Raw genomic sequence first — 25,191 nt, 5'->3', positions numbered from 1 at the left:
ATGCTGCCTGACCTGCTGTGCTTTTCCAGCAACACATTTTCAGCTCTGATCTCCAGCATCTGCAGACCTCACTTTCTCCTATCCCTAATCAGTCCTTGCCTTTCCAAATTTATGTAGATCCTGTCTTTCAGAATCCCTTCCAACATCTAATCCACCATTAATATTAGGCTCAACAGTCTGTAGTTCTCTGCCTTTTCCTTGAAGCCTTTCTTAAATAAGGGCACAATATAAAGCCCTTATTTCAGTCTTCCAGCAGCTTACCTGTGGCTCTCTATGATACAAAACTCTCTGCTAGGGCCCCTATAATTTCTTCCCACAACATCATAGGATACATTTTATCATGAATTGATGATTTATCTACCTTTATATGTTTTAAGATCTCCAGCACCTCCTCTTCTGTAATGTGGACTATTCTGAAGTCATCACTATTTGTTTCCCTGATTTCCCTAGCTGCCATGTCTTTCTCCACAGTAAATATTGATGTGAAATATTCGCTTAGAATCTCACCTATCTCCTGTGGCTCCATCTATAGATGGCCTCATTGCTCTAATGAGGCCCTATTCTCTCCCTAGTTATTCTTTTGCTATTAATATACTTGTAGAATCTCTTTACAGCCTCCTTTGCTGTATTTGCCAAAACTATCTCATGTTCCCTTTTTTCCGCTCCTGATTTCCCTCTTAAGTGTACTCCTACACTTTCTGCACCCTTCAAGGGATTCTTTTGATCTCAGATGCCTATACCTGCCTTATACCTCCTTCTTTGCCTTGACCAGGGCTTCAATATTTCTTGTCATCCAGTATTCCCTACTTTTGCCAGCCTTGCCCTTCACACAGGAACATGCTGGCCCTGAACCCTCATTATCTTGCTTTTGAAAACCTCCCACTTGCCAGATGTCTTTTTATCTGTGAACAGCCTTCCCCAATCAACTTTTGAATGTTCCCGTGTAATACCATAAAAATTGGCCTTGCCCCAGTTTAGAACTTTAACTTGTGAACCAGACTCATCCTTTTCAGTAACTATTTAAAACTAATAGAATTATGTCCACTGGTCCCAAGTGCACCCTCACTAAACCTTAGTTACTTGTCACTGTTCTAAATGCATAGGACTTTGTTGAGTTCACATTTCAAGTACTTTGTATAGTTTTGCTTTCCTTGTTTAATGAAGGATACGCCTACTTTGTGTATCTCTGCACAGAGGTAGGCAGACTTTCTGATTTCCTCCAACCTTTTCTAATTTTGTTTTGGATCACCAGCATCCACAGTGTTTTGCTCTTATATAGTGAGATAAAGTGGTTAGGTAAGGAGGAAATGTTGAGTAGGGAGGAAAGCTTGAGCAGGCATGGCCTAACTAGATTGGATCTACACCTAAATGAGGAGATCCTTGCCTTAGAAATGATGCAACAGAGGTTCATGAGGTTGATTCTTGGGCTGAATGGCTTTCCTCTGAGGAGAGACTGTATAGACTAGGCTTCTGCTCTCTAGACCTTTGAAAGCTGATACGTGATCTTATTAGAACTTTTACGATTCTGAGGGGGCTTGACAGAGTATATTGAGAGGATGTTTCCCCGTGTGGGGTGTGAGAGGCCCTTGTCATGGTTGTTGTTTTCTGCAAAAATCATAAGGCTGAGTCATGGGAGGGGTATATGTTAAGCTAGATATACTTGCAAGCAGTTACAAGTTACTGTATCTTGCTTCTACAAAAATTGCATGGCGGAATCATGAGAGTATATACCAAGAAATAACTAATTGAAAAGGGAGGTGGTCGACTGGTAGAAACAGATGTATTGACATGACCGTTGCAAATTGTCACGCACATAGGGAGTTAGTATGAATAAGATAACCAAATAAGACCCAGTGTTGTGTCAGCAAAAGTTATAAGACTCAGCTATCAAGGGTGGGGGGGGATTCGGGGGTTGCACACCAACAACAGGCCACACACAGATGTGGTAAGCCAATTAGATTAGCAACTGCATAGAGCAATACAACTATCAGATATGAAGTAAAAGGAGGAGTACCAAGAGACTAAATTGAACTATATAAATTGTAACGTAACCTCCTGATCGGTGTGCCTCCTTTAATGGTCACCCGGCTTGCAAGACCGTATGAATAAAGGCTGCTTCAGAATTTGACTCGGACTGAAATTATTGAACAGTGAGCTTCGTTTCTCACATGGGGGACTTTAGAACTCAGGGTGGAGAGGGGGCAAGTTTCAGAATATGGGCTCTCCCGTTTAAAGGCAATACAATATTTCTTTGCCTGAAAGTCATTAGCCTTTGGAATTCACTACACCAGAGAAATATTAATGCCAGGTTATTGAATATATGCAAAACTGAGTTACACAATTTTATTTCTATGCTGAAGTCAATGGTTATGAAGTTGGTGGTTGGCTAAAAAATTAAATTACGTCAAATCTAAAATCAGTCATGGTCTTATTGGAGCAGGCCTGAGGGGCTAGATGGCTGATTCCTGTTTCTCATGTGACTTCTGGATTACTGGACTACAATTTGGCAGCTGTCAGAGGTCCCTGCACAACAGAAGCAGGATGCAAGTAATTTGAAAGCTGCAAACTTATTTCAGGAGCAATATATTTTTATTATGTTGCTCCTTTTCTCTTTGTGTTTGAGTCCTTCTCACGTCCTTCTCGCTTTTAAACTCATTCCAATTCCACACTCACTGAGTTGAACTATATTTTTAAGAGGCTGGCCTCTTGAATTCACAACAAGCTGAGAAGCATTTTAGTCTTCACTGTAGCATCAAAATGAATTCAAAAAAGTCCTTGAATGGAAATAAACCTGATTTAATGAAAGATCAAGTTGTTCCTTTGTCAGGCAAGAAATAGCCTTGAATTTTCAAGCTTTTAGAATTAATGACAAGTGGTGTATGCTTTCTTCTATAAAATGCAATTCAAACATACATAGTTAAATTCAGCAGCTATTCATTTTGATTAAAAAAACCTTTTGCAGAAATTTTCATGAAAAGTTATTGATGAAGTTTTTGTACTTTTGTTCTTTTTTTATACATAGCCATTTGCAGAAGACCTCATTATTTCTAACTGGTAAATGAATGATTACCTTGGATGGCAGTGGGGGAAGGGTTACATTTATTATTGGCTCATTTCTTTTGCCTTTTATGGATATTCATAGAAATACGTGGTTACTATTAGTAGAACAGGACTCTTCCATAATGGCAAGATCTAATCTTGGCTATTGTGTCAGAAATATTTGTGCATCATTTTAGGGTTCACCTTATTTAACAAAGTTTATATATCAATCAAGTCTGCAGGATGTCCACCTGAGTAAAAGCTTTGCTGTTTTTCCTTATAAATTGCTTCCTCTAATGGGAGAAAGTGAGGACTGCAGATCATGGAGATTAGAATCAAAAAGTGTGGCTCTTAAAAAGCACAGCCAGTCAGGCAGCATCCGAGGAGGAGGAGAGTCGATATTTTGAGCATAAGCTCTTCCTCAGGAATGTGGGGGTTCCAAGGGTATGAGAGATAAATAGTGAGGGAGGGGTAGTGTAGTTGGGCTGGGCAGATGGTAGTTGGGAATGCGATAGGTAGATAAGGTGGGGGGGTGATGGTAATATGTCGGAGTGGAGGTTGGAGCAGATAAGTGGGAAGGAAGATGGATAGTTAGGACGGTTCAAGAGGGTGGTGCTGAGTTGGAGGGTTGGATCTGAGATAAGGTGGGGGAAGGGAAGATGAGGAAACTAGTGAAATCAGGTTGGAGGGTCCCAAGGTGGAAGATGATGCGTTCTTCCTCCAGGCGTCAGGTGGCTAGAATTTGACAGTGAAGACAGCCCAGGACTAGCATGTCCTTGGTGGAGGGGAGGGGGATTTGAAGTGGTCGGCCACAGGGTGGTAGGGTTGTTTAGTGCCTGTGTCCAGAGATGTTCTCTGAAACATTCCGCAAGTTGGCGTCCTGTCTCCCCAATGTAGAGGAGACCACATCAAGAGCAATGGACACAGTAGATGAGGTAGGTGGAGGTGTATGAGAATCTGTGTTGATGTGGAAGGATCCTTAGGGGCCTTGGATGGAGGTGAGGGGGGAGGTGTGGGCGCAGGTTTACACCTCTTGCAGTGGCAAGGGAAGGTGCCGTGAGTGGAGGGGGAAACGCCCTGATGAAAAAAATAAGCACAGAGGCAGAGCTGTGGGGAGAAAATTTTGTCACAATGTGTGTTGAATTTGTTGATCTGGGAGCAGAGAGGAATGAAGGTGAGGCCTTTAGTAAGGATTGATTGTTCATCCTCAGAGAGGGGGAGGTCTGGGGGCATGGTAAAAACATGACAGAGCTGAGAGCTAGGACTTGGTGTGGGGCTGGAGTTGGGAGTGGGGGCAGAGACTGTCTTTGGAGTGAGTGTGCTTATGGTATCGTGGGTGATGTCACCAACGGAAGTGATGCTCACCCTAGGAGTCAGGGGGGCAGAAGCAGGCAATCAGTGGCATCCGCAGGGGTGGAAGTGATGTTCTATGTGACATTCATGATGTCTTCGCCCTCCAATCACAATAGGACAGAACACCCCGGTCCTCACCTTCCACCCCACAAACCTCCAGATACAACGCATCATCCTCTGTCATTTCTGCCACCCATAAACAGTCCCCATGACCAGAGATATATTTCCATTCCCACCCCTATCTATGTTTGCAGAGACCTCCATGACTCCCTACTTAGGTCCACACACCCCTTCCCCACCCCCCCACCAACCAACCCTCCACTCCCAGCTCCTTCCCTTGACACCTCAAGAGGTATAAAACCTGCACCCGCATATCTCTCCCCTTACCTCCATCCAAGCCCGAAAGGATCCTTCCACATCTGACAGATACTCCTGTACCTCTACACACGTCGTCTACAGTGTCTGTTGCTCTTGATGTGGTCTCCTCTACATTGGGGAAACAGGATGCCAACTTGTGGAATGTTTCAGAGAACATCTTTGGGATACAGGCACTAAACAACCCCACCACCCTGTGGCCAACCACTCAACCCCTCCCCTCCTCCCACTCCTCCAAACACATGCAAAACCTGGGCCTCCTCCACTGCCAAATTCTAGCCACCTGATGCCTAGAGGGAGAATGCCTCCTCTTCTACCTTGAGACCCTCCAGACACATGGGATCAATGTCAATTTCACCAGTTCCTCATCTCCCCTCCCCAGATTCAACCCTCCAACTTTATGCCGTCCTCATGAATTGTCCTACCTGCCCATCTTTCTTCCAACCTATCCGCTCTACCCTCCAATCTGACCTATCACCATCACCCCCCACCTTCATCTACTTATCGTATTCCCAGCTACACAAGCCCTCCCTCCCCACCCCACCATTTATCTCTCAGCCCCCTTGGGCATCCCCCACATTCCTGATGAAGAGCTTATGCTCGAAACTTCGACTCTCCTGCTCCTCGGATGTTGCCTGACCAATTGCGCGTTTCCAGTACCATGCTTTTGACCTCGCTTCCTCTAATGGGTTTAATATCATATCAAGATCAAATTATACTTATGTAAAACCTTTAATGTATTAAAGCAACCCAAGATGATTCACAGTAACATTATAGAATAAAAATATGACACTGAGTCACATAAAGGAATCTTAGGTCAGAGGTCAAAATGCTAGATGGAAGAGGTGGGTTTTACAACAGGGCTACAAGGAGGAGAAAGAGTTAGAGAGGCCTACAGTGCACAGAGAACATTCAAGAGCTTGTGGCATAGACAATGGAATACATGATTTTCAGTGATGGAGCAATTGGTCAAGGGGCCAAAATAAAGGACAGCAAACAAATTGGAGAGTTGTGCTGTTGATAGGAATGTTAGGTGAACAGATCTGGTGTGAACATGAATGTTTGCAACGTAGTTTTGGATGACCTTAATCCTAACCATAATGGATCAAATAGCTGTACAGATCAGGTAGTTGCACTAGGACCTGAGAATAACTGACAAGAATAACTGAAAGCTTTTCATATTGCACTTACCAGATCAATTTGCAAAGAATATAAATGTAGGAGGAAAACGACATATTTATACTAATGAGAAGAAACTACTGCCTGGTTGGCAAGTAGACTCTCATTGCTAGAGGCGTGGCCATGGAGAATGAACCAGTTATGTGGTGACTGACTGTTAACTGCCAGGCTTTGTTTACATTTAAATCAGAAAAGTTGACTATGATTCATCATGGCATTTACTTGGGAAAGTTAAGGCTGTGGCATATGTTGTTGAGTTGGCACAGATGTTTTATGTGCAAGTTCTTGTTGTCTGTAAAGAACAAGCTATATTAAAAATACAGCTGTTAGTATAGCTGCCTCACAGTGCCACGGATCTGGTTTCAATTCTACCCTTGGGCGACTGCCTGTGTGGAGTTGCACATTCCACCCTTGTTTGCATGGATTTCCTTTGGTTACTCTAGTTTCCTCCCACAGTCCAAAGATGGGCAGGCTAGGTGAATTGGCTGTGGCAAATACAGGGTTACATGGATATGCTAGGTGGGATGCTCTTTGGAGGGTTGGTGTGGGCTCGTTGGGCCAAATAGCCTACTTCCACACTGTAAGGATTCTATGAATCTACAAAAAATGTAGCTTCCAGTAAATGGAAGTGCACGACCCTGCCTGCCCCAACTGAAGATCTTAAATCCTCTTCAGTGTAATTTGAAGCACATTTGGGATTATTTAGTAATTGTTGTCCAGTTGACGAATCACGCCTAATTTTGGACATATATTTTGAGTTTCATGAACACAAATTAGTTGGATATGGTCAATACCATGCTTGAGGCTTTGACAAAAGCATTTCAACACAATTTGTGTTTTTTCAGCAAGTCAAAATTGTACATCATGGGAGACCAAGGAGCGTATTTGAATAGTCAAGATTAGAGGTAACAAAGCCAGAAATTATCTCTTCAACAGCAAATGGGTGAGACAGAGGCAAAGTCAGCTGATGTTCCAGAGGTGAAAGTAGTCAAATACACTGAAGTCACGAATATGCTCATCTCAGAGTCTAATATGACACGCAAGTGCAGAAATGACTGTTTTAGTACCAGACTACTGACAAGGAAAGGGATCGAATTGATAGCAAGTGGGACTAGTTTAGTTTGGGAAACTCAGTTGCCATGTATACGTTGGACTGAAAGGACTGTTTCTTGCTGACATACTCTATGATTCTATGACTGTAAGTGGGGAGACTGATGAAGCAAGAATTGGCCAGGTTGCATTGGGCACCAGACCGAAAACTATGGCTTCTGTCCTTTCAATAATTAACTGGAAGAAGTTTCTGCTTGTCCTATACTTAATATTGAAGAAGCAGTCTGATAATTCAGCAATAGCAAGGAGCTGAGTTAAGTGATGGTAATGCAGTCTCGGGGGGTGTCATCAGCATACATAAGAAAATGAGTGTTCTGAACGTGGTGAAGTTGCTGAGGGATAGCATGTAAGTGATAAATAAGTTCTCCAAGCACAAATCTTTGGAGAACACTATAGGTGAAAGTATGCAAACAGGAAGAAAAGCTGATGCTACGATTTTTGTTCTTTATTCATTTATAGGATATAGGCATCATACTGGGCCAGCATTTATTGCCCATCCCTAGTTACCCTTGAGAAGGGGTTGATGATATATTTCCAAGTCAAGTAGATGATTAGCTTGGATGGAAATTGGAGGTGGTGTTCCCATGTATCTGCTATTCTTGCCCATCTAGCTGGTAGTGGTCATCGATGGAAGGTGCTGACTATGGAGCCTTTCTGCAGTGCATCTTGTAGCCAGTACACCCTGCTGCTAATGAGTGTCATGCATTTTTGTGAATGTGGGACCAATCAAGTGGGCTCCTTCACCCTGGATGGTGTCAAGTTTCTTGAGTGTTTTTGGAACTGCCCCCATCCAGGCAAGTGGTGAATAGCAAAGGTCTTTACCATAGGGTGGGGAATTCAGAAACAGGGGGCATTTTTATAAAGTGAGAAGCAAAAGATTTAAAAAGGACTTGAGGGGCAACCGTTTCACACAGAAAAGGTGGTTTGTATGTGAAATGAACTGCCAGAGGAAGTGATAGGCACAGATACAACATTTAAAAGAACATTCGGAAAGGCACATGAATAGGCAAGATTTAGAGGGAAAGGGTCCAAATGCAGGCAGATGGGACCAGTTTAGTTTGGGAAATTCGATTGCCATGGATAAGTTGGACTGAAGGGACTGTTTCTTCTTGAATTACTCTATGATTCTATGACTGTAAGTGGAGAGACTGATGAAACTATAATTGGCCATATTGGATTTGTCTAGATTTTGTGTGCAAGGCATATTGGCCTAATCTCTACATCTATAATGTAGGCATTTTCAGCTCTTTCATTATTGAGGATAGGGATGCTTATCGAGCCTCCTCCTCCAATGAGTCATTTAATTGTGTGCAATTAATTGCGACTAGATTTGGTAGGACAGGACATCCCACCAGACCCATCCCCTACCTCAACCCTGTAACACTGCATTTCTGATTACTACTCTATCTAGCCTGCGCATCCCTGGACACCTGCAGTCTCGGGGGGTGTCATCAGCATACATAAGAAAATGAGTGTTCTGAACGTGGTGAAGTTGCTGAGGGATAGCATGTAAGTGATAAATAAGTTCTCCAAGCACTTAACTCAGCTCCTTGCTATTGCTGAATTATCAGACTGCTTCTTCAATATTAAGTATAGGACAAGCAGAAACTTCTTCCAGTTAATTATTGAAAGGACAGAAGCCATAGTTTTCGGTCTGGTGCCCAATGCAACCTGCCATTTTGCATGGCCAATCCATCTAACCTGCACACCTTTGGACTGTGGGAGGAAACCAGAGCACCCAAAGCAAACCCACACAGACACAGGGAGAATGTGCAAACTTCATACAGTCACCTGAATTGAATCTGGGCCCCTGACACTGTGATGTTAGGGTTGTTTATGTGTAGCAGAGTGAGCTAACCGCTGAGCCATCCTTATATGCTTTGCCTTTCTTACTGGTTCCCTCAACACCTGTTGAAGACCCAGTCTAGCAGCTATGTCCTTTAGAACTCCACCAGCTCAGTCAGTAATGGTGCTGCCGAGTCACTCTTGGTGACAGACATTGAAGTCTCCACTCAGAGTACACTCTGAAACATTGCCACCCTCAGTGCTTCTCCAAGTAGTGTTCAATATGGAGGAGAACCAATTCATGAGCCAAGGGGGAAGCGATGTATACCATTCATATAGAGGTTTCCTTATCAACGTTTGACTTGGAATGATGAGATATTAATGGTGTCTGGATTCAATGTTAAAGACTACCAGGACATTTCCCTCCCAACAGTATACCACTTTGTGCCACCTCTGCTGGGTCTACCCTACTGGTGGGAAGGGGATGGTGTTGGTCTTTTCTGGGACATTGTCTCTAAGGTACGATTCCTGAGTATGACTCTGTCATGCTGTCCATTGACTGCAGTAAACCCAAATTACTTAGAAGATATTTGTGTGTAAAAGCTTGTAGCCTATTAGCATGTTATTTGTTAAGGTGTCCTTTGCTGAACTCCTGGTGGCAAAAACTTGCACAACTGAAAAGTAATGTAAATTCACATTTTGTATGTGAATGTATTAAAGTGGTTATCCTAATCATAACAGAAAAGGATTATATGAAAGAAGAATATAAAACATTTGAAATGAACAATCTGTCAGTACCCGAAAAGGGAGAAACATTACACACATTGGGTAAATGTTAGCGTACACTGGCTTGTCCAGCTGTACCTTGAGTGTTACTAAAAAAAAATTTAAAGTTAAATTTTGCAAATTGTCTTGATGAGTGCAAGATAAAATGCTCCAACAAAGTGTGTCTATTATCAGCAGTACTCATGTTACTTTGCCTCAAAAACACTTCCCATGGCCAACAATTACATCATTAATTGGCTCCATACAGATGGAACAGGTGAGATCATGAGTCTATATATTTTGAGTTTCTATTGATTTGTCTAAGCTATGCCAAAGAGATGGGCCTGGAAATATTTCTGCTTTCATGCATTTAATATCATGAAATCAAAGGCTATTTGGTTAATATGCACTTACCACTGAGGCTCCAAGCCTTGTAAACTTCTCTATCCAAACAAATGCAGCAAAAGCTTCTTCATCTGGTGTAAGTGCTTTTATATTTGGAATTCCAATCTTTAATACAATATTGCTCTGATTCCAGCTTCAATATAAATCACAATAAAATCTGGCTTGATAGATCTTGTGTAGGAACAAATTACTGAAGATGCTGGAATCTGTACTGAAAACAACAAATGCTGGAGATCACTGTGGATCAGACATCTTATGTTTTCTTTCAAATGTTCGTTAATGTGGTAATCAGTGACTATAAAGTAGTCACGCGAGGCTGCAGAGTTTCTTTAACAATAGATCAGAAGTATATTACAAAAATAAGCTTTCTATGTATAGAACATAATATAGAAAAATCTTAAAACATACAGCAAAAAAAAAGTTTCCAACTCATTACACAACTCCAGAAAAGTATGTTCCGTCTCTCAACTTGTTAGGAGTCTACTTCACTGACTTCTGAGAGCTTCTTTCCTATAGACTGTGGAGCCAATTTAATGAACTTTTTCCAAATCTTCCACAACTCAGAAAGTAAGCTTTCTCCATTCTAATAACCTGTACATTTCTAAACAAACTCTTCTAGTTTTAAAGGTTCACAAACTAAACCTTTCTGCTGAGATGACTCTTTTTTTCCTGAACTAACATATTCCTGTAAAGAGAGAAAACTAAATTTGTTTTTGACTCCAGCCAAGTTTCCTCTGAATTGCCCTAAAAAAACTTCTAATCTCTGGATTTTGTAAACAAACCTCAATCCTTCACTGTTCTGAATGGAAAACAAGCTAATGGCCTTAATTGTTTACTCATATATCATAAATTACCATGGTATAAACATTTTTTCCACAAGCACACCAGAGGGATCTATAGGCACTTGTTTTCTAAGCAGTATTGAAGTAAGTTTTACAAAGACTTTGAAAGAGAACCCATCACAGAAGTAACCAAAATCCATATGCCACTACTTTAAAATCCAAACTCTAAAAACAATACAAACACAGAAATTACATACCTTTCATCACTCAAATACTAGAGCAGCTGTGATTAAAACATCAGAAAATTGTCATAGATTTCTTTAATGAAAGTGTAAGCATTTTTTATGCACCGATTTCACTGTAAAAAGGGAACAATTTTCCTTGTAGTGCTATGTCTATGGACTCGCTTGTTCTGTCATCATGCTCTGCTCAACATAACTTGAAAGTTGTATTTCCTTCTAATACCATTCATAGTCTATCAATGATAATACTTTGGCTCTCAAGCAAATTTCCTTTATACATAAACCTTAACAACTGTAACATGTTTCCTGTACATACATACCTTGTGCAAATATTCTTAGGCTAGGTAGCAGCAGTCTCTGAGATAAAACTGTAGGTTCAGGCAGGCTGAAAGTTCTTAGTGCACTATGAGCAGGAACATCTTATCAATGAGTTTTTAAGGTGCTGACTAACCACTCAAGCAAATATATAAAAAAAATTAATTTTAAAACAGCAGTGTAATTCTCTAGTCCCTTGCCCAAAAGGTGTCCCTCAATTCATGTCACTAGAAACTTATTGACTTACACTTCTCATTAGAGTTGTGAGACTTGTGTGTAAATGACACAATAGTGACAGCACTTCACAAATACTTCATTGCTTGTAAATCACATTGGGATATTCAAAGTTCATGAAAAGGGCCAACATTTTTATGGTTTTCTTACCAATGCTGCCACTGACAAATTTTCACCAGGAATTTTACACTTCCTGGCTGAATTCTCAGTCTTCAAACTTGCTAAGTCTTGTGGTTTTCAAAAGATTGGAAAACCATTATTGACAGTGCATCTTGATAGAACACTACTTTCCCATATACATATCAAAATCACATTTCATACTGTCAGTAGTTTGTAATGATGCATTTTTCATTTTGACCTGAACTGCCATCTGACCAAGAGGTGACTTATTTCGAAATGGCAATAAATTGTACAAAGAGAGAGAGAAAGAGACAGAAGATTATGCAGCAATAAAGAACCTCGATATGAAAATAAGTTTAATGTTGCATTTTAGACTCTTTAAACAGTTTTCTTGTCAGAAAATTGCACAAATGAACTCAAGAAACAATTAACAATAATCATCAGTTCTTTCCAGATATGAGGGAGCTTTTTGTTCATTTTTTTTTGTTCTGCTATTGAAGCTGTTTATTTCTTTCTGATTTCAGAATGGAACGTGATGGTCTGTTTGCACAGAAGAAAGCAGAAAGAGCAACACTAAGGGTTCATTTAAGAGAAAAGTACAGACTCCCAAAGGTTAAAAATATATTTGCAGATTTTTTTATTAAAACAAAAAATGATAATAGATTGGTGTTAATATGTTTTAAATATTATGATGGAACAACATACCAGGGTATTATTCCTGCTTAAATTTAATTGAACAGGATGTTGCACCAGGCAATCATATAAGAGAAGACTGCCGATATGAATTTCCTTGGGGCTATTTAGTTGCCAGAGGGTCTGCAGAAATATCATCTATGTGGTTTCTCCTGATCACCTGCTGATATTATGGCAGTTAATCAGGAGAAGGTCTGCAGAAAGTACCAATCCATATGAACAAACGAGTGGTGTTCTGTTTGATTTGCAATACAACTATTCTACATAGCCTCGAGTATCAAGATAAAATAAAAATGGCATTATGATCGATTGCAACAGGATACTCCCTAGATCAATTATACTATAATGTCTTTCAGACTGATGCAAAACAGTTTTGCCTTTGCATTGGCAAAAGTTGCAAAATGAGACAATGTCCAAGAGTGAAGCTCCATTAAGATTTCAAAATAGAGCTCTTTGGCCCTTTAGATGTTGGCAGCAATGCATGTTGGTTAGAAAGTTGATCAACTGGCAAAAAATCATACTCATATTGTTCCTAGGTCCTGTGTAATGTTGGCAAATACATGCTAATTTAAATGCTTATGCAAGCCCAAAGGGAGTTGACAACTTTGTTATTTGAGTGACAAACAGGTTTCAGTTTTTCTTCCAACATGTCTCGCAGTCAAAACTTCTGAATCCACTCCTAAAAGAGAGGTTCAGTATGCTCCGCGTTAAAATGCCTACTCTTTAATTAAATTTAGCTGTTTCTGAGTTACAATCACAGATTAATAAGAAAGATATGGATGAAGATTTAGCCAGGAAATCTAAACTAGTGTACTTCAATCAATTAAAGTTAACCTGGTTATTACAGTATTTGTTCATAAAACAGCACAGATGAGGGACATTCAGTCATGTGGGCTCTTTGAAAGAAGTCTCCAGTGAATTTCACTACCTGTTTCTTCCCCTTCCATATTCCCCCCGCCACCCCCAAATAATCCCATATTTTTTGGCCCTCCAATTAGGTCAGTTTCAGGAATTAAAATGTAAAAGCTTGGTTTTCTCAGTTGAAAGCTTGGCCTAAAGGGAAATAAACATGAATCAGTATTTGGGATAGTTCAGTGTGTTTTTGTTTTGGCAAACATATCAGATACGTGTTTAAAAATCTGGAATTATACTTATATTCAGATACATATAATGTAGAAAATATGCCAGTTTTTACATTTGTTATTGACATCGGTGACAAACACTGAATTGTAAACAATTCTATGTGTCTTTCCTTGAAGCCAAAAGTACACAAAGAGTTCACAAGCTTATCTCTGGCAGAGTCTTGTTTTCAAACCTTATTTGACCTGGAGATGGTGGTGAGTTGGCTTTTTAAATAAAGCTGCATGAATTGCTGGCCATCTAAGAGTTAAGAGTCTAGTGTGACTTAAAGGCTAGACAAGGGAAACATGATAGCATTCCTTCACCAAAGAGCAATTTTGAACCAGATGTGCTTTTACAGCAATTCAGTCACTTCATGGTTACTACCAGTAATAGTGTTCAATGCCTGATTTTTTAAAATGTTATTTAACTTTATCACTTGTTATGCTGAGACTTAAATTCATGATTCCAGATCATTAGGTCAGGCCTTTAGATTATTGGATCACTGACAGGACCACTCCTGACGGGACCATGTCCTACTTTGTCTTGGGCAACAGCCCATTCATTCACTGGATAAGGATTTGGAATTCTTAGTCAGGAAGAAATAATCAACAGGCACTGAAATATCTCCATTGAGGATGGTATCCCATCATCAGGTCACCCTTTATTTACACATGGAAAATCTTTGACTCTCCTCAGAGGCAGCTTTCAGAGTGAACAGAATCTCTGACACTCCTGTTTATATCTGTCAGCCAGGGCTCCCTGACTGAACCATGTTAACAACCCCAGTCAGGAGACTCATATTCTATGAGATCCACCTGGCTGACCTTGCTACAATCTCTACAGGTACTTGGAGAGATTTGAGTTAATTCAGGCAAATCAAATAAGGCATAATAGAAAAAAAAACTGATTATACAAGCACCAGGAGATTTATTTTTTTTTGGCAAGAGCTGTAGTGAAATTGTTGAAGAAAAAATGTTTAACGTAGTGATAATGACACAGGACTTACTGCCCATAATGACAGTGGATGCAGAAATATTGACTTTTAAAGGAAATTGGATGGGCACTTGAAAGGAATCAGGACCATAGAAACTAAACAGGGGCAGTAGGACTGACTAGATCGCTCCATGACAGCAGTAGGCTGAATAGACTCTGTCTGTGTCATTTTTGTCTCTATGGTTTAAGCAATAATAATTGTTATTTTAAAATTAAACAGTTTTCAGTTACAATAAAACAAAATTATATGCTCAAAATGTATTTGCAATGCAAATCACTTACAACTTTAATTTTTTAACTATCCAAACAGATGTGCATTCAGATATTTGCCAATTTGAATACAAGTTTATTTTATATCGCAGCTATGGAATTGGTCAAACTCAATTCTTGACACATCTGTTTGCCTAAATCTTCACAGTTAGATATTTTAGCTCCTGTTGCTTCCTTTGCTAGTTTCAAACATAGTCCCATTTTATTAGATAGCAATGAATGTTGCCAGATGTCTTTAATTCCAACAACAAAAAAAACTGCAGATGCTGGAAGTTTGAAACAAAAACAGCAAATGGTGGAAGCATGCAGTGGGTCAAACAGAATACTGGAAGAGAATATTTTTGGTATGGATCTTTGCACTAGAAATAATACTTAAAACAGGGAAGCAGGGAATATGGAAAGGAAGAAAAAGACTTTAAAGCACTTTCTTCTCATTCTGTTCCTTTTCACGTGCCATTTAACAGTCAGCTTTTCTATGAATAAGAATTCATTCTCAAAATAATCTTGGTTGCAAATTCTGCTGATGCTGATTGACCCACTGTGTGTTTGTGAAGGGCTTTCATTCTGTCTCTGATTCCTAGTACCTGAACATTCTCGAAAAAATATTTTGTTCAGGTCTATTTTCTTTCAGAAATACAGAATCAGATAAATAATAATGGATTCAGTACTGTGATATGCATAGAATCACAGTAGAGATTCTATCAAAAAGTACATCAACCAGTTGGGGAAATTTCACTGAAGCTTTGACTGTAGCAAAGAAACAGAAGAAGCCAATGGTACAAGATGTACCGAGGCTCAGAACCATACAATCTACAGCAAAATCAAAAACGTTCTGCTAGCAGAAAAGTTTCACAAAGTGTAGAACGCCTAATCACAGGGTAAACAAGAGAGATCTCCATTGCTTACTGGGAAGGAATACAACTTCTTTAAGCATAACAGCTTTGCAGTTCAAAGCCATATTCTGAACTCTGAAATTGATGTGGCGATTTCTCCAGTGAAATAACATGGAATTTCCAGAGGAGCAGCATTAATGTTTGAAAATTATTTTAAAATTCTGTTTCAGTTTAGGGTAAGGCGAGTTGTAAAGTTTGCTTAATCAGAATTTAGAATAAGGGTTATTTCCAAACACGCAAACTTATGTCCTTATGTGACTCCAGGCCCACTGAAATGTGGTTGACCCTTAAATGTCCTCCAGGCATTTGGGGATAGCAAGAAGTGCTAGCCTTGTTAGCAACTCCCACATGCTGTGAATTAATAAAAACAACAATAGTCCATTTTTATAAATTGAAATATAAATTTTTCAATCCAACTCTTTCATTCCAAGCAAAACAACAAATATTTTAAGTGAAACAGCAAGCTGTTGACTATTACTGATAGTTCCAGAAATCAGGTACAAATAAATTATTAACCTGCCAAATGCTTCTATTGAATATAGTGGTGATGGAAATAACTAGAAAGCCACAAACTCCAGCTAATGCTCTGAGTACTTGAGTTAAAGTCCCAACAAGGCAACATGTGGAATTTAAATTTGATAACTAACATCTGCAATTGAAAGCTAGTCTCATGAAACAATCACCGATTGTTGTAAAAACCCATCTGATTCACTGATGTCATTTAGGAAAAGAAATCTATTGTCCTTATTGGTCTGACCTGCTGTAACTTCAAACCCACAATAATGTAGTTGACTCTTAACTGCCTTCAGAACTAGCCTGATAAGACATTTAGTTAGGGTAATTAGGACTATACCAACAATAGCCACATCCTATGAAAACATTTCTGTTTCCTTGAGCTACCTGGTTTTGTTGCAACACTGAAAACGTGATGCTGATTATATTTTTTATAAATAGTACAAACTCCAAATACAACTTCAACTGTAAAAGTCAAAACATTTTGAAGACTTTAATTCTGTCATCCATGGCTCTTTTTTTCTTTCATTTCTCTTAATGATTCTTTTATATGATAAACTTTAATTTTATCTTTAAGTAAACTAACAATCTTTTTTATGACTTTCTCATCCCAAAGTACAGGTTCACACCTATTTCTTTATAATTCTTGCTGTTTCATTGATGGGAACCAGCATTTTTTAAAAAGAAAAGCAAGAACAGCAAGCGCATCTGGACCATCTGGTGTGTTCTCATCATTTAGACCAGCTAATCAACAAAACAGAGCTGTCAATTTATAATTGCTCATAGGTTTTGGGAACAATCTCCACCAAGACAATAATAAACTCATCAATGTTACTGAAGAGTTTTAATAAGAATCAAGTTCCAAATTCACGTGTTTGAATTGAAAGTAAAAACATTTTAATTATGACATCCTATATTTGTCATTACTCAAATCCTAATGAACCACATTTGTATATGTGATTAAGTTTTATTTCCTGCTACATTACATTTAAAGGGACACAATCACGAGGAAAGAAAAGTTTGCATTTTTTTTCATTTGCAGACAAGAAAATATATTATAAATTCTAAGTGCATCAGTACTTCACTTCCATCTAATATTACTTTGTATTCATTTCTCCCGCACAAAATAAAAAGTTACTGGATGTTTTTCATCAAGTGTTAATTGTGCAATCCATTTATTGAGTCTGGTTTTGACCTTTAGGTCTTGTTATATTAATTTCAATTTACCTCAAAGTTTCAAATGAATATTTCAAAAATCCAATCAGTTACAACACTTGTATGTAACTTTATTGCAGAAAATGAAGAACAGTAGTTCCAATGGTAGTCTTTTAAACAATATAACACTACTCTTTGCAATTTCAACTTCTAGCAGATAGATAAGCCTCCAAAGTAAACTGTCGTTAAACATAAAGCCAAGAATAACACACCTGCAAGTCGGTTCCTTTACTCTCTTGCCCTTTCCTCTGTGTGAGCTCTGATTTTGTAATTCTGTCATAGAATGAAAGATAGTGTCATTTCTGCACATTTTCAAGTTATGCTTGAATACATTTGCATGTGCATGATAACATTTTCAAGTTTTGCTTTGCAAAACCTATAAGCAAGGAATTATTATGAAATTGGTCATATTAATAAAAATGCATGTTACCATTTTACAATTTCCTATGGATTATACGATAGTGTGACTTCTGTTTGTACAGAGTGAACAGGATGAGAATCAGATTCAAATGGCCAGAGAGGATGTTGAGCTGCCAGAAGAGCTGAGGAAGATGGTAAATGAAGACCAAGAGGAAGAAGATGACAAAGATTCTTTCATTGGGCAAATTCATAGCCTCCAGAATATGGATGCAGATCAAATAAAAGAAAAGGCCCAGGCAACATTTAGTGAAATAAAGCAGGCTGCTGAACAGAAATGCTTCATAATGTGAGCCAGTGATGATCCCTCAACTTTCAATTTCTGTAAAACCTTGAATAAACCTTGTAATCATGCATTTCACACAGGAATTGTCTCTCCACTGTCCATTCTTGATATGAACAATGTTAGTGTGACATCTGGGGCACAATTTTTCAGAGGAAAATAATAAAAAAATGTATGTATGCATGTCAGGGAAAAAAAGTATGTTTAATTGAAGAGCTATCAAAAAGTTGAAGTATATTTTAAAATTATTTCTCCCCAAAGGCCTCTGTCAAGATTGTAAAGTGTGAACGTGCATGTGCTGCCATACATTTTAAACAGTGGGAATTGGATGAAATTAATTTACTCTGTGGGATTTGTTGGAATTTGTGGAATGATATATCTAATCTGATATTAAATCTACAATGACAACAAGATGATATTCTCCTTAATTAATACAATCAATAAAAATTGTCTGTACAAATCACAGAAAATAAAGGTGAAATTTGAATTTTTGGAGACCAAAGAAAACATTGAAAATTCCCATTAATTTATATTATCTTTGATCATAGATGTGAGAAGTACCTGGTGAAAGGTTCTCTGCAGTCATCCTTTACTTTGATAAAGACAAAACCCAATAGAAGAAAGACACTCAGAAAAAAGTTTTACAATGACCTGTAGGAAGGTTACAAGTCATAAAAATTGCATTCTAAGTATGAACATGAAAGTAGAATCATATTTTTGGCAAGTTTAGAGTAAATTATATTCTCTCATTGCCATGCTATTATTTGTTTCTTATTGATGTAAGAGCTTAAACCTGTAACGAAGCAGTCTACAGCAAGTGTTAGGATCTTAGCTCAGGTTTTAAATATTTATTTGATACAGTATTCACTCTAGAACACAACAATGTTGTCGAGAAGAATACTGAGATACAGATTACTAGACTAGGTGGGATTGAGGTTCACAAGGAAGAGGTATTAGAAATCCTGCAGAGTGTGAAAATAGATAAGTCCCCTGGGCCGGATGGGATTTATCCTAGGGTCCTCTGGGAAGCCAGGGAGGAGATTGCTGAGACTTTGACATTGATCTTTAAATCGTCATTGTCTCCATGAATAGTGCCGGAAGACTGGAGGATAGCAAATGTGGTTCCCCTGTTCAAGAAGGGGAGTAGAGACAACCCTGGTAATTATAGACCAGTGAGCCTTACTTCTGTTGTTGGTAAAGTGTTGGAAAAGGTTATAAGAGATAGGATTTATAATCATCTAGAAAAGAATAATTTGATTAGGGATATTCAGCACAGTTTTGTGAAGGGTAGGTTGTGCCTCACAAACCATACTGAGTTCTTTGAGAAGGTGACCAAACAGATAGATGAGAGTAAACCAGTTGATGTGGTGTATATGGATTTCAGCAAAGCATTCGATAAGGTTCCCCACAGTAGGCTATTGTACAAAATGTGGAGGACTGGGATTGTGGGAGATGTAGCAGTTTGGATCAGTAATTGGCTTGCTGAAAGAGGATAGAGGTTGGTGGTTGATGGGAAATGTTCATCCTGGAGTCCAGTTACCAGTGGTGTACCGCAAGGGCCGGTGTTGGGTCCACTGCTGTTCGTCATTTTTATAAACGACCTGGATGAGGGCTTAGAAGGGTGTGTTAGTAAATTTGCAGATGGCACTAAGGTCGGTGGAGTTGTGGATAGTGATGAAGCATGTTATAGGTTACAGGGACACATAGATAAGCTGCAGAGCTGGGCTGAGAGGTGGCAAATGGAGTTTAATGCGGACAAGTGTGAGGTGTTTCACTTTGGTCGGAGTAACCAGAATGCAAAGTACTGGACTAATGGTAAGATTCTTTTACTAGGATGTTGCCTGGTATGGAGGAAAGGTCTTACGAGGAAAGGCTGAGGGACTTGAGACTGTTTTCGTTGGAGAGAGGAAGGTTGAGAGGTGACTTAATAGAGACACATAAGATAATCAGAGGGTTAGATAGGGTGGACAGGGAGAAACTTTTTCCAAGTATGGTGACGGCGAACACGAGGAGGCATAGCTTTAAATTGAGGGGTGATAGATATAGGACAGATGTCAGAGGTAGTTTCTTTACTCAGAGAGTCGTAAGGGTATGGAATTCTTTGCCTGCAACGGTAGTAGATTCACCAACTTTAAGTCCATTTAAGTCATCATTGGACAAACATATGGACATACCATGGAATAGTGTAGGTTAGATGGGCTTCAGATTGGTATGACAGGTCAGCGCAACATCGAGGACCGAAATGCCTGTACTGTGCTGTAATGTTCTATGTTCTAAATACAGTTCTCAACCTGAACACAAATGAAAAAATGACAAAAGCAATGTATTTGAGATATTAATAAGAAATAACTTTTTACAGTGAGTTGCCAAGTCTTGCAATTCAGTGAAACAGCATGATGTCCACTGGAGAAAAAATGCCACTTTATCCAAAGTGACTGCATTGTTAATTTTCACACCAGAATTGATAGCTGTGCTTATGTGGCTATGAACTGAACCTTTACTAGATCAACTGGCAAAATGTATCCTGAACACTCATAGTAAGGTTAATAGTTAAAATTTACCAATTACACAGTTGAGTTAAAAAATACTGGCTTAAGAGCAATGTTGGTCTTTTTTTCCAAACGGAAGGGTAGCAGTTCATGGTGTTTCCCAAAGGTCATTTCTCGGACTACTACAATTTTCAGGGTATATAGAAATTACTCAGGTCCTAGAATACACAAAATAATTTGAAACTTATCCACATGTACTGAACTTGGAGAAGTGGCAAACATTGTGGATGACATGAATTGCCCAGAGCAGGACATAGGTAGACTAGCAGAATGGGCAGACAAGTGACAAATGGAATTTAATACAGAGAAGTATATGTTTTTGGCAGAAGGGATGGGAGAAACAATATAGACTTAATGGCACAATTTAAAAGAGTGTGCAAAAACTGAAGGACCTGGAGTTGCACTGATCTCTTTCACTACCAAGATATACTGAGAGCTGCAGTTATAAAGATTATAATATCTTGAACTGCATAAATAGAAGCATTGAGTAAGAAAGAAGGGAAGTTATGCTGAATCTATGTAGAGCTCTCAGGTGCCAAATGGAGCATTGATTTAGTTATGGTCACTACACTTCAGGATAATTGAAAGTGCCCTCGATGGGGTATAAAGGAGGTTTACCAGAATGACTCCAGGGAGGAAAGATTTTAGTTACAAAGATACGTTGAAAAGGATGATGTCATTCTTCTTAGAGCAATGTAGAGACTTGATAGCAATGTACCAGATTATGACAGGCTGAGAATAGACAAAGAAAAACTCTTGCCATTAACAGATCATACAAGTCTAATGGACATGGGTTTAAAGATTTGGAAAATATACAGGAGGAATGTAAGAAAGTTATAAGTCCTGGACCCACAGGAAAGTGGTGGAAAAACAATCAATGATTTCAAAAGGAAATTTGATGGGAATTTGAAGGAAATAAACATTTAGGACAATGGAATTCAAGCGGTGGAGTAGAAATGATGAGTTGTTCACAGAACACCAATGTGGACTTGATTAGTCAACCACGTCTTTCTGTGATGTAAGTGAATCTGACTCACAACATTATGACTTATATCATTTAGCAATTAGTTATCCACAGGGGGCCAGGCGAACCTCAAAACAAACCTTAGGAGGGAAACCGTATTAAACCAACATGGTGATCAACGCCAAGAGTCTAGACCTTTGCAAGTGAATGCCCCAATGCAAAAGGTTCAGTAAACTCATGGATGGTCCCCGGAGTGTCGGTGGCTGAGGGTGACCTTATAGAGGTTTATAAAATCATGGGAGGCATGGATAGGGTAAAAGGACAAGGTATTTTCCCTGGGGTGGGAGAATCTAGAACTAGAGGGCATAGGTTTAGGTAAGAGGGGAAAGATTTAAAAGGGACCTAAGAGGCAACGTTTTCTTGCAAATGTTGCATACATTTTCGTGCGTGTATGGAATGAGCTGCCAGAGGAAGTTGTGGAGGCTGGTACAATTACAACATTTAAAATACACATGGATGGGTATATGAATAGGAAGGGTTTAGAGGAATATGGGCCAAGTGCTGGGAAATAGGACTAGATTAATTTAGGTTATCTGGTCAGCATGGATGAGTTGGACTAAAGGGTCTGTTTCCATGTTGTACATCTCTATGACTCAGTGGCTATAATAGATGTACTTGCAAATGCTACATTCCATCAAATTGCCTCACAGTCTCTCACGTTGCCCAAGGTAACTCAATCATTCACACCCCAACAATATCTATGGCTGCATTTAATATTTATAGCTTCACCTTCCCCCCATGCACTTAGTACGTTAGAAGTCTCACACTTTCAACACATAGTGAACCATAGTTGCTATATCATCCAAACACATTGCACCACTGCAATGCATAGGAACAGCTGATGCATAACCAGAGACAAAAAGAACTGAAGACCTTTCCCATGATTCCTTTCCTGCCAACCCTCCAACAATGCTGCTTGCTATCAGTGGAACAGTCCATGCCCAGCAGTGGGGCTGAAATAATTAAAAATGATGAGATTCTCATACCTAATCCTACAGCTCACATTCTACCTCCCCCTCATGCCACTATCTCCTCTGATTTGGAATCTACAAATGGTGTAGGCATCACTACTTGCCTTAATTCCTCCCCTGAACACCAACTTGACATTATTCTTTTCTCCTTTCAGCTATCCAACAATTGCAAATGATCAGCTAGTAATGGAAGAGAAATGTAGGAAGACAGTGATGCAGGAAATATGTCATCCATCAATCACTATACAAATTACTCCCACAAGCTCAGTTAAAGCCATTGCACATACATTACAGAATAATCTAGAAGTGTGCTTTATGTATGAGGCAGGATGCTAGACATGAGCACCTCAGGATAGGCAAAAATATAGCTGTTACCTTCTGGAGGGTGAGTTGACATGAATTCTGTCACAGAAGGATTGCTGAAGAAAGCTAATGAGGGTGTAAACTGAAATGTTTGATATGCTGCCGTCAAATAGTTACAGCTAGCAATGTTCAAGAGATTAGCAGGGTGTCATAACAGACAGAAATCTGTCCTATAATTACTGAGACACTGTCCTGGGGGATTGCCAGTGGCTCCAAGAAGCATAAAATTCCTGTCCAGTCTCAGAATGATGGCATTTGTGCACCCACCAATACCACTCTAACAAAGTTTTTTCTGTTGCTTATCAGCCAACCAACCTGGACCACTATCATCTATATTGAGCTGGTACACTATAAAACTGATCCCTCCGGGTGTCCTTGGAGAAGGAGCACGCGGTGTCCACCAACACCCTGGAGTTGTTCAGGGAGAGGTGGGCGTCGCAGGGAGTGGAGTGCATATTTCTCCCTCCAACTCTATTTTGATTTAGTCCCTACCCTCCCCTAAAAAAATATAAACAGAAGTCAGTGGTGTGGTGTGGTGGATTTACACTTGAAACATCAACTGTCCTGCTCCTTGGATGCTGTCTGATCTGCCATGCTTTTCAACTCTGAAAAAAACAAAAAAAAATAAAATTGATCCCTTTAAGGCCAGAACTGGTTGAGGTCATCCTGCATTGCATTTGTAGTTTTCCCTAGGGAAAATCAGTGGTCTTCCACCCACTAGGGGTAGCACTGCTTCGCATTGCCAGGACGGGCAAGGAGGGAACAACAAGGACAGATACATAAGGGAGATTAGTTGACTTTTGTATACAATATAGCATTGTTTGATTTATAAATGTTTGTCAGATGGAAATTTTTAGTTCAATGTTATGGCCAAGAGTACACTGTGATGGTCAGTAATAGAGGAGAAGTGTGGGACTTAGAGTGAATGGAGAAATGAGTTCCAGTTTAATAGCACTGCAATTGGATGAGTAAATCATACTTCAGCCAGAAAGGGGGCTTGTTGGTTGCCTCCTCCATTCTTCCCTTCTCTTTCCCAACAGATGGCATGATGATGAGGTGGTGTAGCATGTAACAGAATGCAATAATTCTTGATACATGCTCTGCTGAGTACTTGAGGGATGCTTCAGAGATACCCAGGCAGCCAAAGTGGCACTCAAACATCCCAGTGATCTTCTTGTTCACATTCTGCAAATGGTACACTGAACAGCTGCAGAGTGAAGGCATCAAGACTGCTTCTAAGATACCAGACATTAACCTGCATAATACATCGAGTGTGATCAAAGAATGGGCATTAGGGAATGGAATCCATTTCACTTGGGGTCTACCTCAGAGTTGACATGTAACACCCACAAAGTTATATGAGTGCAGTCAATAAAACCCTACAGCATGGTGTGGCTACAATAATGTGAAGTCACACAAACTCCCCTGCTTCTCTCTGTTGAGAGAGAATGCAATGTTTTCAGCTGTTTTGGAATACAGGTTATCAATAACCTCCATTACTCAATAGTGAAAGACAAATTGGGAAATGTTGCAAATGTTGATTGCACAAGTTTGGGAAGACACGGATACATAAATGTTTATGGACACAGTCATCTTTGCAACCACAGGCAATGCTGCCAGTGAGGCGCTAGCCTGGTAGTAGTATTGCTAGACTGTTAATCAGAGACCCAGGTAATGTTCCAGGGACATGGGTTTGAATCCTGACACAGCAGAAGATGAAATTTGAATTCAATAAAAATCTGGAATTAAGAGGTTAACAATGACCATGAACCCATTGTCAATCATTGGACCCACCTGCTAGTTCACTGGTGATCGTTAGGGAAAGAAACTGCCATCCTTACCTTTTCTCACCTATATTTGCCTCCAGACCCACAGCAATATAGTTGACTCTTAACTGCCCTCTGGAATGAGCAAGAAGTGCTGGCAAAGCCAATTACACCCTCACCTGTGAATGATGTTTTTTTAAAAGGCTTATTCTGACATTGTATTTGTGGCTGTAGTAGACAATGTTCCACAGTTAGGACTTCCTCACTGAATGCAAACTTCTAATATAAGAAGAAAAACATTCCAGGCCTACCTGAAACTTTTAGAAAGGATTGGGGGTGGTGCTTACTTAGTTGAGAAGCAAGAATTCAGTTTCCCAACAACATTTAACATTTTGCTATTAAGTTCTCAGAATCT

The 25,191-nt window shown here is 39.4% G+C and overlaps 1 protein-coding gene across 1 annotated transcript in view; it reads left to right on the top strand.

Annotated features, from left to right (window-relative positions):
* The window catches only part of cplx4a (complexin 4a), a 36,648-nt gene extending 18,069 nt beyond the window's left edge, over positions 1-18,579 (top strand). The window contains exons 2-3 of the mRNA XM_043680323.1: positions 12,229-12,316; positions 17,886-18,579. Coding sequence (XP_043536258.1) covers positions 12,229-12,316; positions 17,886-18,113 — 316 coding nt within the window. The 3' untranslated portion in view covers positions 18,114-18,579. The remainder of the gene's footprint in view (positions 1-12,228; positions 12,317-17,885) is intronic.
* Positions 18,580-25,191: the final 6,612 nt, after the last annotated feature.

The sequence above is a fragment of the Chiloscyllium plagiosum genome, chromosome 1 (assembly GCF_004010195.1).
Source record: "Chiloscyllium plagiosum isolate BGI_BamShark_2017 chromosome 1, ASM401019v2, whole genome shotgun sequence".
NCBI classification, from domain to species: domain Eukaryota; kingdom Metazoa; phylum Chordata; class Chondrichthyes; order Orectolobiformes; family Hemiscylliidae; genus Chiloscyllium; species Chiloscyllium plagiosum.
Note: the sequence above shows the minus strand (reverse complement) of the source record. Positions and strands in the feature narration are given on the sequence as shown.